This window comes from Lepus europaeus, chromosome 4, assembly GCF_033115175.1.
Source record: "Lepus europaeus isolate LE1 chromosome 4, mLepTim1.pri, whole genome shotgun sequence".
NCBI lineage: Eukaryota > Metazoa > Chordata > Mammalia > Lagomorpha > Leporidae > Lepus > Lepus europaeus.
Genome location: NC_084830.1, coordinates 33986283 through 34000784, shown reverse-complemented (window position 1 = coordinate 34000784; position 14502 = coordinate 33986283). Strand labels below are relative to the sequence as shown.

Here is a 14502-nt window from a genome sequence, read left to right as displayed (position 1 = left end):
AGTTTTCTTCCATTGAGCACGCTTTCAAAACAAGTGACTTTTTCTTTCTTTAGTATTTTACTCCGTGAAAAGGGAATGAGTTCCTTTTCAAGTGAGCTGATCAAAAGAGTTACTCCATCAGACACTAGAGTTGCAATAAAAGAAGTTTTCTAAGTACCTCTAAGCTCTGTTATTGTAGACAAATGAGGGTGAAGGAGAGGAAGTGAGATTTGTCTGTGACTGTGACTTGATCAGAAATGGTGACATTGTAAATGAACGTGTACTGTGACCCTTACAGGGGGATAGAACTGCTGCAATTAAGGTGGGCACTGGAAAGAAGATGTTTTGAGGAGTCAGTGTTTCAGAGACTGGAAGCCACTAATGATGGAAAACGAGACAGTCAGTGAACTGAACCAAACACAGCTTCAGCCACGAGAAGTGGTGACCCTAGAATACCAGGTGGTCACCATCTTACTTGTGCTCGTTATTTGTGGTCTGGGCATCGTGGGCAACATCATGGTAGTCCTGGTGGTCATGAGAACCAAGCATATGAGGACCCCCACAAACTGCTACCTGGTGAGTCTGGCAGTTGCTGATCTCATGGTCCTGGTGGCTGCGGGCCTCCCCAACATCACGGACAGTATCTATGGCTCCTGGGTCTATGGCTATGTCGGATGCCTCTGCATTACTTACCTCCAGTATTTGGGAATTAATGCATCCTCTTGTTCAATAACAGCCTTTACCATTGAGAGGTACATAGCAATCTGTCACCCGATCAAAGCCCAGTTTCTCTGCACATTTTCCAGAGCCAAAAAGATCATCATCTTCGTCTGGGCTTTCACATCCCTTTACTGTATGCTGTGGTTCTTCTTGCTGGATCTCAATATTAGCACCTACAAAGATGCTACTGTGGTATCCTGTGGCTACAAGATCTCCAGGAATTACTACTCCCCTATTTACCTGATGGACTTTGGTGTCTTTTACGTTGTACCAATGATCCTGGCCACCGTTCTCTATGGATTCATAGCTAGAATCCTCTTCTTAAATCCCATTCCTTCAGATCCTAAAGAAAACTCTAAGACATGGAAAAATGACTCAACCCATCAGAACAAGAATTTGAACTTAAATACCTCTAACAGATGTTTCAACAGCACAGTATCTTCAAGAAAGCAGGTAAGCAAAACTGAACCTCCAAGTCAATAGAGGAAATGTGAGGTAGAGTTCCTGGCAACATGGGCTCCACGTGGCTGATGGTGAAATCAAAATACAGTCATGCAAACGTTTCACAGGGCAAGCTTCTGCTTTACATATTAAACCCATCTCTAAAGCAACTGAAGATCTAAAAATAGGTGAGAAAGTTGTGATAGCATATCAGCAGGTATCAACTCAAGTGCTAGAAAATATAAGGAAAACATGTAGACACTCTAGAAATCTACCTTCAAAATGTGCCTCTCTAGAAATGCTATTAGAGTACTTGTACCATTTCTGGCTTCCATAGGGAATTTGGTTGTACAATAAAGGTTTGAAGAGATAGTTCAAGAATAAGTGAGACAAAATAGTGAAATTTTCCTTGCCATTTTACAGTTACAACTGAGACACATAATTGAGAGAGATTCTGGGACTTATTTTTGTTGGTCTTAGTTGGGAAAGATTCTATCATCTTTTTCTCCAGCTCCACATAAAGGGTCCTGGGATACAGAAGCTGAAAATGCACTTTGCTCAGGAAATGTCCCAAAACAGGGAAAATATGAGCTTCAGTTTATTACAAGAAACCTGTCAATGTCTTTTGTTTCTTGATAAACAAAACTAAAAATTCCTTATGCTTTCAGATAACCAGAATATCCATGCATTTACAGTTGAATAGTGGTTTAACCAGTGAATAAAATGCAACTGTATTATAACAGACATAATTTATACCATAATACAAGAATAAAGTGTTTTACATCATATAAACATTCATCTGTATTTACACAATTGTTCTAAGCTATTCACAGATTTAGCTTTCAGTTCCTTTTCCTCCTTTGTCAAACATAATCAACACATGATAAATATTTATTCTCCAATCTGAAAAAGAAAATTTGAAATCAATAATACTGTTTCTTTCAATTGGGTTGAATTTACTCATTTTTTCCCAAAGGGAATAACAAATCTTTGCATGTACATAAATAGAAACTGAATATATTTTCCAAAATATGCATTAAGATCATCCCTGCTATTACTTCCTAAACTAAGTTAGCTGGGTGCATGAATAATTGTCATTCGATGTATAATCACATGGTGAAATAAACAAAAATCTTTAGGCAGTTTAGATATGCATGAAATGAATAGTGAACTGTAAATATATATATATAGCATTTGAAATGATACTGTAATTCTTGATTTATATAAAATTTATTATTAAAGATACTTAGATAAATGATAGAAGGGGAGATCTGATCAACTATTGCCAGCTCTTAGATTTCTATTGCTTTGAACCCAGCAGTGCTACCTCATACAATGCATATTTGGCCATTTATTATCCAAAACTTGATTGATGGAAATTTGGAGAGATCTGTTGACCATCTGCCAAGACAAACATTAACAAATAAAATAAGAGAGTAAAGAATATGTACATCTCAATTACAGACTAAACATAGGTAAATGTCTATGGCAAGGAAGTTAAGCAAATAAATTCATTCATTAGATTCCAATTTATATTCTTGTTTTCTAAAAAATTGTTTGCCTGGTCTAATGTCCTTTCTTTCAATTACAGTCATTAGTACCTATCAACATTAATAATGGACTTGAAATTGGTAATTAAGTTACATGTTCACACTCTTATTGCAACGCTGTTATAGATAAGTTGTATTTATAGAGGCGTGTGAAAGGAGAAAAAGGCAAAGCTTTGGTTCTAAATGCCCTGGGCTTAATTGTCAGGGCTACAAGCAAACTATGTGACCGTGGATAATCAGAACTCTGAGAGCCTTGGTTTCCTGATCCATAAATTGATACAGCATCCCCAGGATCAGGGTGTGTGTCCAATGAGATAGCTTATAAAAGACTTCTGAAGTGGATTGGTGATTATTGCCTGTTCACCTTCCTAGTGTTTTAATGTTACACCTCTAAGATTTTGTTCTTAAAAATACACATTTACCATTTAATCAAAGATTATTTGTTAAACAAATGTACATATAGTATATACAGTATAATAACTCATCTAAGGGATTTTTTTGTTAATTGAGGCATTTGGAGATGTATTCAGAGTATTTGGGGTCATCACATTAACATCTAGGAGTGAGGGGTGTCAAACGTCCTGCAAGATATAAGACGGTCCTGCCCAAAAAGGTGTCCTCTTACAAATATCAGCAAGACCCTCACTGATAATCATGAAATGACATCTTTCAACAGGAGTGTATTTAAGTAGTGAGTCGTGTAATTCAGCCCTGATTGTAGATAGCAAAGGAGTTTGGTGAAAAGAAGGAGAACGTATGGGGCTAAAGCGATCAGAGTAGTCTTCATAGAAGAGGTAACATTTGAAAAGGCTCTGGAAGAATAAGTATAACTCAAAAAATTAAAGTCAGTAGGAACAACATTCCATGCATGAAAGATGAAAGATTATGGCTGGGGTAAGAGTGTATGGGCTTGGAGAGGGGCAAGGAGGGTTTCATAGCTTGGAGTTTTTATGAATGGAAGAATTTCATTAAGTAAAATGAATGAAGCAATTGGGAGAGTGGGAAAAACTAGTTTTTAATCAATAGAAATGTGTGAGAGAGAGCTGGGAATGGGGGGGGGGGGGGGACAGAGAGAGGAGAGAACCAGCAAGCCTGAGACTGGAAGTTCCCAATTATCAGCCAGAGAAAGGAGTTTAAACTTAATGAAGAGACAACAAAGAATTTGGGTGGTGAGCAGGGTGCAGTAATGATGACTGGTGCTTGGGAATGAGAAATTTGACAGCTGTAGGTGAGGCAGATTTGACGAGGGAAAGACTGATGCCAGAAAGGCCACTTTGAAAGTTGTTGGTAGAGATACAAACATAAGGTAGTAAGCTTCTCCAACAGGAAAACTTAAATGTAAGGTGTAAACAAAAGATCCTTCAAAGAAAGGCTGAAGTGTGAACATGTCAGTCATCAAAGATGACGAGAGGGTAATTCACTCTGGGGCAAGGCTCCTGAGCCTAGTGGAACCACAGAGCCCCTGATGAGTGGGACTGAGAGCTATGCAGTCTGTTCTCTCCAAAGTTAGTGCTCCTTGATCTGGCTTTTTCCTTCTCGGAAATGGCTCTTGTCTTAAATGCTACAAAAGTTCAAATCGTCACCTTCTATAATATAAATACTTTTATTTTAATATTTCTCTGCATTTTTCTTTTAGCAAATTTAATTTACATTTTAATAAATACCAGTCTAGGTCAGGTCTTTCTCACCAAGTTATTAAAGTCCAATGTGCATTGCCTAAAGGAACCACATTTACAAAGGAATTAAAAGAGCATTTACATGTAAGGGACGGATGTGAAATTTTTTTTTTTTGTTTGCAGAAAATCCAGGCCAGAATCCTTTACTCCTATTATTCACAGCCTCAATTATATTTAGGAAACCACTTGAATATTGGATAAATTCAATGAAATAAATTACTCAAACTTACTGCTTGAACAAAAAATTATCTAATAGACTAAATATTTTGCTTTGTAGCTGTTTGTTTTGATTTTGAGGAGAAATGTTTAAATGATCAGATTTGTTGCCCTGCAGTTCTATCCCCACAATGCCAAAAGATTCTCTTCAGTTCAGACAGTTTAAGTGTTCAGCATTATGGAGATAAAATTTTTCCATCATTGTCTAGGTAATTAATTAGATATTTTGTTATTATGAAAGCACCTATACATCCTGGTATATATTAAATGTACTCATCCTAAATATTGATTTACAAAAGGTGCAATGATATGCAGAATATTTTGTAGATCAGACTTTGTTTCATTTTTAGTGGAGTCACTCTAACTTTTTTTGTTTTCTTGCAACAAAACTGGTAGGGGAAACTGTGTTACACAGTCTTAATAGAATCCCCATGAATTTATGGGAAAATTTTTGTTCTGAGTTTTATTTGACAAATCAAATCTGGAAAGTATCAATCTTTGTTTCCAAAAAAAAGTCCTTGTTTTTTAAAGATCCATTTATTTATTTGAAAATCGGAGTAATACACAGAGAAAGAGAGAGAGAGAGAGAGAGAGAGAGAGAGAATCTTCTACCCTCTGGTTCACTCCCCAAGTGGCCACAGCCGCCAGGGCTAAGCCAGGCTGAAACTAGGAGACAGGAGTTTCATCTGGGTCCCCTGTGTGAGTGGCAGGGGCCCAAGCACTTGCTATTCCTAGGCCATTAGCAGGGAGCTGAATTGGAAGTGTGGCAGCCAGGACATTAACTAGCACCCATATGGAATGCTGCCATCACAAGAGGCGGCTTTACCAGCTACACCACAATGTTGACTCCTTCCAAAAATTTCTTAAATGCCTTCCACCTTACTAGAAAGGTGTTGGCAGCCCAAGAAACAAAAGTGACTTTCTTTTTAAAAGCAATACAATCCTGGCCAGTGCCGCGGCTCACTTGGCTAATCCTCCGCCTGCGGCACCTGCACCCTGGGTTCTAGTCCCACCCGGTTGGGGCTCCGGATTCTGTCCCGGTTGCTCCTCTTCCAGTCCAGCTCTCTGCTGTGGCCAGGGAGTGCAGTGGAGGCTAGCCCAGGTCCTTGGGCCCTGCACCCGCATGGGAGACCCAGGAGGAAGCACCTGGCTCCTGGTTTTGGATCGGCGCAGCACTGCCAGCCGCAACATGCCACTTGGGGGGTGAACCAACGGAGAAGGAAAACCTTTCTCTCTGCCTCTCTCTCTCTCTAACTCTGCCTGTCAAAAAAATACATAAATAATAATAAAAGCAATACCATCCTTTTGTTGTTAGTGACAGTCATGGTTATCACAATGATATAAAAGCAATCATGCATATTATAGGTTATACAGAAAACTAGAAATAACAAAAATAGCATCCTTTACCACACTCCACTAAAACCAGTATCATTATAATTTGATTATATTTTTTCTTACGTTTTCACTGGATTTTTTTTATATATTTATAGTAAAAATGTAGACATAATTTTATATCACACAAAATGCTGAAATTAATATTCTCAAAATGAAAGAAGCAGAGTGAAAGAAAGTGATTCGGATTGGGTTGCTTTGCAGCCTCAGTTATCTCATGTCTGAAATGGGGAGAACAATTACCTCACAGCTTTGTTGCTGACATCAAGTTTCATCAGACTAAATCCATTTTTGTTCTCCCACATGTCCAGCCACTTCTCAGGGACCTGCATCCCCCTGGGTACCCTCCTGACTCTCTGTTCAGGAATCTGCAGTCATACAATGTGCGCATGGGCAATTAAGACAGAGAAATGGTTTCCATGTGTCTTCTGTATGCTCCTCCTTCTTCCCTCCAATGCTATTGACTTTTTAAACAAGACACCTGAAAGAAGAAAATGTCTTTAAGACACAAAGGGAAGGAAGCATTGTTGCAGACAGTCAGACAGGAGGCCTGGCACTCAGAAGCTTAGAGCCCTTTGGGTTTTCTGATTTAAGTAACGGATAATTGCACCACCTCTAATAAAAACCTTGCTCAACTCAGTCTCCCCTCTTCCCAGTTAGCTTAATCAGTGATTAACCTTACAAGGCAAATTAATGACACTAAACTCAGCAGCATTAAAACTAAATTAGAAATTTCCCAAGTTTATTGGGGCTATTTTACAGCTTTATTTTAATTTTTAATTGTTTTATTTGTTCCAATTGACTGGGTTCAACTAACTATATGCAAAGGTCCCTAAATTGGAAATAAAAAAGTGTAATTTTTGTTACTTAGCACCCAAGTAGCTAAATGTGCCATTTTACTTTTATTATTAAAGAATAAGTTTCCACTTTGCTTCACAATCATGTATACAAGAACATGTTTAATGTATAGCTCATAAATTGACACAGGGGTGCTCCCCTGCAGTTTCATGCTTTTGTTCTTTGTTTCAGATGAGCATACACTGTCCATGCCCAATTTTATATCTGCAAGTTTGAGCCATAATTCCACCAGTAGAGAAAAATGAATTATCTCAAATACCTAGAGACAGGAAAAACTGCAATCATACAGAATTGTCAATTTGGCCATGCAAAAAACATCTTAAAATCAGTCAGACTTGAAAATGACAAACTGCTTTACTTTGTACTTCTTAATACAGCATCTTGTGAATTCTTCAAAATGCAGGTATCCCAAGTTCCAGACGGACAAAAGGTTAATCTGTAACTGTTCTTATTGTTCTTTACTATTTGTTATTAACTGGGGGAAAGAAACTGTATGAAGCTAGAACTAGGTCAGTATTAAATACATTTTACAGTAGGCCATTTAGATTCAATATCTCCCCAATTTGGTTAAATATTCATTTGGATCCCTGAAAGCACCTTGCAACAGCCTAGGTGTGGAGGCTACAAGGATCCATCAAAACAAACTCATCTTCAAAGAGTCTAAGGCTAATGAACACAACCGACCCAGAGCAGACCATTATATTCCAACATAGAGGACATAGCATCCGTGAGGGGAGAAGCAAAAATGGAAGGGAATGGAGGTAAACTTTATGGAATACATGATATTTGAGGGGGACCTAAAAGACAGAATATCGCAAAGCAGCGATGAGGAGACAGGCAGAAAAGGAAGAAAGGTCACCAGAAGGGAGAGAGGAGGTGGCAGAGGAATGGGCATATCCAGAGGTGGAATTATTCAGTATTGTTGAAGGGGACTGTGGAAGGGAAATGTCTGGAGAGGGAAGTCTAAACAGACTGTAGTGTAGCCACACACAATTCCCATCCCTCCTCCCCAGCCTGGCCCCTTTGTCATTTCATATACTTTCATTTTTTTTTCTTTTTGACAGGCAGAGTGGACAGTGAGAGAGAGAGACAGAGAGAAAGGTCTTCCTTTGCTATTGGTTCACCCTCCAAACGGCCGCTGCGGCAGGCGTGCTGCGGCCGGCGCACTGCGCTGATTCGAAGGCAGGAGCCAGGTGCTTATCCTGGTCTCCCATGCGGGTGCAGGACCCAAGCACTTGGGCCATCCTCCACTGCATTCCTGGGCCATAGCAGAGAGCTGGCCCGGAAGAGGGGCAACCAGGACAGAATCCGGCGCCCCGACCGGAACTAGAACCTGGTGTGCCAGCACCGCAAGGTGGAGGATTAGCCTGTTGAGCCACGGCGCCAGCCTCATTTCATATACTTTCTTCCATATCTGTGCTTATAGCTGCTACCTATGAGTCTGCAGTATCTATGGCTCCAGAAATGACATCTCCTGACCCATACATGCAATTGCTTCTTGGATGTAATGTAATTATATCAAACTTGCTGGTTTCTTTCATAAATGTCTCTTTTTCTTCTTTTCTGTTCTTTTTTTATTTCTCTTTATTTTTCTTCCTTTCTTTCTCCCTTCCTTCCTGTTGTTCTTTCCTGTTCTAGGTTCACAAACTATAGACCTGGGAATCCTTTTCTGTTTTTTTTTTTTTTTAAACCCAAATATTTCCCAACCAGATCTAAGCAATAACCAAGCCCTAGTGATTCTGGCTGGTAACTCCCCCAGCTGGCCTACTTCTCCACTTGCACTACCACTGCTCTCATTTGCCACTTCTCACTGCCCTACTTCACTAACACCTCACCAGTCTCTCTGGCTCCCGGTCCTCTCTCCTCCAAATCACTCTTTGTGTTACCAACCAAGGGATCTCTCTAACAGAGATATATTACCAAAATAATTTTTAAAGTCCATTGAAGCCTGGCATTTCAACTCCTTAGCATAACAAATAAGATCTTGGCTCCTTCCAACATTTTCAGCTTCATCTCTTGTGCTCTCCCAACTTACTTTATGCTCCAGGAATACTGAATTATTTGCAGTTCTTTGAACATGCTGTGTTCTCTCAGCCTGAATGCTCTTCATCTGGCAAACTCCCAACTGTTTTTCAAGTCTCCAATCAAATAATGCCCCATGCAAACATCAAATCTTTCCTGAGTTTTTCAAATGTATGTACCTGGACCTCTAAGCATAACTATTTAGATGTTCTTCCTATGTTTCCATAGTCCTTTGCATATACTTCAAGTTTAGTATTTCTTCTGGACCATAATTGTTAACCTGCCTGTCTCTCTACTGCCACTAACATCCTTAAAAGCAAACCTAGTGCTGCCTTTGATATATAGCAAGCTCCCAAAATGTTTATAAATGTAGTAGTGTGCTGCAGCCAAAGAGTATGGGCTTTTCAAGATCAAGTTGTTGGACTGTCTTCCCGATGCCACTTTCAAGGCCATTACATTTTACTGTTTAAAATTAGCCATGACTCTAATCCTCCGCCTTGCGGCGCTGGCACACCGGGTTCTAGTCCCAGTCGAGGCACCAGATTCTGTCCCGGTTGCCCCTCTTCCAGGCCAGCTCTCTGCTGTGGCCAGGGAGTGCAGTAGAGGATGGCCCAAGTACTTGGGCCCTGCACCCCATGGGAGACCAGGAGAAGCACCTGGTTCCTGCCTTCAGATCAGCGCGGTGCAGCGCACTGGCCACGGCGGCCATTGGAGGGTGAACCAATGGCAAAGGAAGACCTTTCTCTCTGTCTCTCTCTCTGTCTCTCACTGTCCACTCTGCCTGTCAAAAAAAAAAAAAAAAGGAAAGAAAATTAGCCATGACTGACAGACTTATACAACAGAGATCAGCAAATAGGATAACCCACGCCCCCCTGTTTTTGTGGAAAGATGATTGTTAAATATGTGCCAGAACCTTTCTATTTGTGTATAAATGCAAATACATGTATGTTGTCATATGTATCAAATATATATAATTTCACATATATAATAAAGTGTGAAAGTTCAGTCAAAGCCAACACTCTATTTTGATCCCTGAAAAATTATTTATGCCATATCCTCCAATTTTAATTAAAATGTATTTTCTTTTATCAAATGCATTTTGAATTCCTAAATATCCAAAGTCAACTAGCTAGAATGGTGGTGATTTTGTTAGTAGATAAGACATTTTAGGAAGATTCCCTTTCAAAGGGGGAAAGATTTACTTACAAACACAGCAGACAGATAATAATTCACCTTGTTATACAAAATCACGTTGACTTTCTTGTTCTCCTTTACAATCTTCTCCATCAGCGATCTCCATGAGGCAGAAGGGGCAGAGAGGCAGAGGGATGGCAACCCGGGGGAGGAAAACAATCCAAGCAGAGATTTAAAGAGAATAAATCTACTTGAGTGCCCTTGTGTGACTGCTTTCCTGAAACAATTTGCACGCATTCTCTTCCTTCGGAAGGAACTATCTCCACTCTGCTCTGACAAGCTTTCAACACCCTCTAAAATGTGACATTTCGTCATATTCCTGGCACTGTTCATCCACTGTCTCGTTAATTCAATGAAGATTCATTGAATGCCAGTTTCATACCTGATATTCTTCTAAAGAACCAGTGATAGTTACCAGCTTATCAAATTTTCAATAAAATGCAAGAGATTTGATATTAAAATATTTAGAAAACACAAGATTAGGTTGCCCAGCGTGCAGAAGGAGCAGCAGCAAAGGGCGAATACTGTACTTAAGGCTGGAGGGCAAACCCCTAAGGGAGTAAGAGTCACTCTCACTCCTGAAGAATGAGTTGATATTCACCAGGCCAACATGAGAAGAAGACTTTCATGACAGCAGAAGTAGTCATTTAAGTCACCAAACGGCCCAGACAAGACCATGGAAAACCTAGTGTGTCGTTTGAAGATTTGGTTCTAAGGTGCTAGGGAACCATAGGTGGTCTTTCAAAAAGACAGTGGTAAATGATATTCGACTTTGAGAAATTTGCTATTAAAATTGTCTGATGGTGCCAACCAGGAACCTGGGAAACAGGAATGAAGTTGTTGCAATCAATCAAGGAACACATGAATTCAGGGACAGCATTAGGGATTGTTGGGATAGAGTGTATGTAGATGAGAAATATTCAGAAGGCAAAATCAGAATGATTTCAGAACTAATTAGGTAGAAAGAACAGAAAAATTCCTAAAGGGAGTCTAGGTTCTTAGCTGGGGCAGTCTATGGTTTATTAAACACAGCACAGAATACAAAGGGACAAGCAGTCCTCTTTGTATTTCTCTCTTCTCCACAGATTCAGGCACACTGAACAAGAATTTCTCGCACATGCCAAGTTCATTAGTACTTTATGACTTTGCTCATGCAAATTCTCCCTGCTTGTAAAGTCCTTACTCTTGGCACTTCCACACAGTTCTACAATGTGCAGGTTCCCAGCACAGGCTGCAATTAGGTCAACAGATTAGGGGTAGACTGGGAGGCAGGCTGAGCATGAGCTCTGGAGTCAGGAAAGCATAAACTCCAATCCCAGCTCTTCTAATGACTGTATCTATGGCTTTGGGTAAGTCATTTTATTTCTTGATACTTTACTTTGTTCATATGTAGGGTAAAATACTAATAATTTTCACTCATAGAGTGTGAGGAAATGGCTAGTTCATAATAAACATTCAAAAATATTACTGTGGTTAAATCATATATTTAAAATATCATGTACTCTTTCCTTATTCATAAAGCAATAAAAATATAAAATGGCCGTACATTCCTAAAGAAGAAGACAAAATTTATAGGTTATAACAGAGGCAGATCTTGCAGGTCTCTAACAGCATATTAATAAGATCAAATCAGTAAATGCTTCCTACACTCAAACTGTGTGCCCAGAGAGAAGTACAACACCTAATGACACACAGAACAGAAGCTAGACATTATTCATTTTTTATTATGTGTTCTGTACTATTCAAAGTGTTTTACATAAACTCAGTAAATCCTAACAACAATCCTGGAAAGTATGGACTTATGGATGATAATTTGGAGGCATAGACATGCTGCAAAACATGCCCTGAGTCACACAAGTAGTTGTGGCAAAGCCAGGACTTGAACTCAGCACCTCTGCTCCAGAGTTTACATGATGTCAACCACCAGGACAAAAGAACATTAAAAAAAAAAAAAGAGGTTGGTGGAGGTTAAAGTAAATTTTTTGGAACTGGTAGGATACAGTATAGAGGTTAGGTTAGTAATTGAATAGAATGAGAGAAGAGAAGTTGTTAGAAGTAAAGGGAGGAATGGGAAGATATGACAGCATTGTCAGTAGAAAAAAATGGACTTAAAATAAACATGTTCTGCCAGAGGAATGGTGGTGAGTAAATATGTTACAGAGACATGAAAAATAAATTTGGAGAATGGATAGGCTGAGGTTGGATCAATGATGTCAGGACACGAAGCCCAAAATCACCTCCAAGAGCTGCCTCCTCAGTTTCTTCATCATGCTATTGAGCAATGCCTTTGAAAATTGCATTCCTTAGACGGTGGCTACATCATCCTTGGAGTTCCCATTCCAAATGTGCTCCCAGTAATCTCTGCCTATCCATTTGCAGGACATTAATCACTTCCATCATTTGATTCTTGAAATGCCTATTTCAAAACTCACTATCAGGTAGTTGTTATCTGCCACCCCCCCCACACACACACACAGATACCCAACATCTTTTCTATTGTTTTTGCCTCAGTTCCAGTCTCATCATTTCCCTTTTGTACTGTAGGTGAGAAGGCTGGTTTCCTGCCTCCCCAAATTTTCAGTGAATCCATAACCAATATCTGTGACTCTTGAATGTTATCTTCTAATTCATTTCCTAGAGTGCTGATACAATCATCATAATTGCAGACTTGATACCATCGCTGTGCTGCCTGAAATCCTTCACTATTCTCATTTCTTATCTGTTGAAATCTCAAGTTGCTACCATGCCATACATTTATGATCTGTTCCCTAATGATTGCCCAGGCTGTTGCCTTCCTTCTGCCAACATATAATCCTTATCTGTTATACTCTAGCATACCTCCAAGCCAGTGGGCATATCCCCCCAAGTTTTAAGCCATCTAATTGACCTAATACTTCCAATTCAACATCTAATGGGTCACTTCTCAGAGCAGGCTCCCCTGATCTCCACTGCCAAGGTCTGGTGTTTCTTCCTACTCATTGTAGCACTGTGTGCTCTCGTCTGTCCTAACCATGGTTTTGTTAATGATCTGTTACAATGGCTGTTTCCACCACAGGATTGTCCACACCACCTTTGCAGAAACATTAGCCCATTCCTCTTGGTGTCCATGGTGCCCCACTTCATATGCTTAGGAACATATTGATAAATGACTAGAACAGCATGGAAATGAAGAAAATAGTGAAAGAATCAAATATGACTTGAAAGACATTTTTCAGGAGTTACTGAAAGACATGTTCAGGGAGAGATATTTAAAACACTGCTAGGAGAATGGGTGTTTAGCCTTGGTTTAAGGTGCCTGCATCCTGTACAGGGGTATCTGGGTTCAGTTCCCGGCTTTCATCTTGACTCCAGCTTCCTGATAATGCAAACCCTGCAAGGCAACAGTAATGAATTAGGTAATTGTGTTCCTAACACCCATGTGGGAGACTTGAACTGTGATCTTACCTTCTGGTTTTAGCCCCGGCCTATTGCCTACATTTGGGCAGTGAAACAGCAAATGGAAGCACTGTCTTTCTCTCTACCTCTGTGACTCTCTGCTTCCAAAATAAATAAATTTTAAATTTAAAAAATATCAGAAATGTTCAATTTGAGATGAGAAGTAGTTGTATGGAGGAGTTGGAGATATTAGATAGTGAATGGTCAGAATCAGATATGTAGATTTGAGAATCATCAAAATAATGGAAAGGAAGTATGACAAGGATTCTAAGATTTTTTTTCTATTTATTTGAAAGGTGGGACAGGGAAGTGGGGAGAGCAAGAGTGCTTCCATCTGCTGGTTCATTCTCCAAATGGCCACAATGGCCTGGGCTGGGCCAGGCTGAAGCCAGGACCCTGGAACTGCATCTAGGTCTACCATGATGGTGGCAGGGGCACATGAACTTGAGCCATCTTCTGCTGCATTCCCAGCCACATCAGCAGGAAGCTGGATTGGAAGTGGAGCAGCTGGGACTCCAATCAGCACTCAGACAGGATGCCAGTGTTGCAGATGGTGGCTTAACCTGCTATGCCACAACACTAGCCCCATGAGGATTCCGTTTTTGAAAATGGGAGGACAGATTAATAAAAATTGAGATCTAGGAGAATGTTTTTATTTCAGAGGCTAAAACAGAGTTGGGTACTTTGCTAGAAATAAAAAGACCCATTTTCCCCTCTTAGAATATGGTCAGGTGAACAAAGATAGATTTTAGTGGGTACTCCCACTTGGGAAGGAATGTGAGGACAGAAGTATTAGTCAAAGTATGAGAAAAGTTGCTGTTAAAAGAATAAGTGCATTTATCTAAAACAAAAGTCATGGCCTGGCCACCAGAGTCAGGCACAACACCTGAGGGCTATGTGGAGACACAGGAGAAAATCTTGAATAAATGGAAATTCAAATTAGACCTAAAAATTAAACAAGGCTATGCATATGCACATGAAATAAAGTGAAGAAGACACTTGATAACCATATTTAGTAG

The 14502-nt window shown here is 39.8% G+C and overlaps 1 protein-coding gene across 1 annotated transcript in view; it reads left to right on the top strand.

The window, feature by feature from the left end:
• Window positions 1-363: 363 nt before the first annotated feature.
• The window catches only part of TRHR (thyrotropin releasing hormone receptor), a 40940-nt gene continuing 26801 nt past the window's right edge, over window positions 364-14502 (top strand). Inside the window, exon 1 of the mRNA XM_062189475.1 lies at window positions 364-1152. Within this exon, the coding sequence (XP_062045459.1) occupies window positions 364-1152 (789 nt within the window). The remainder of the gene's footprint in view (window positions 1153-14502) is intronic.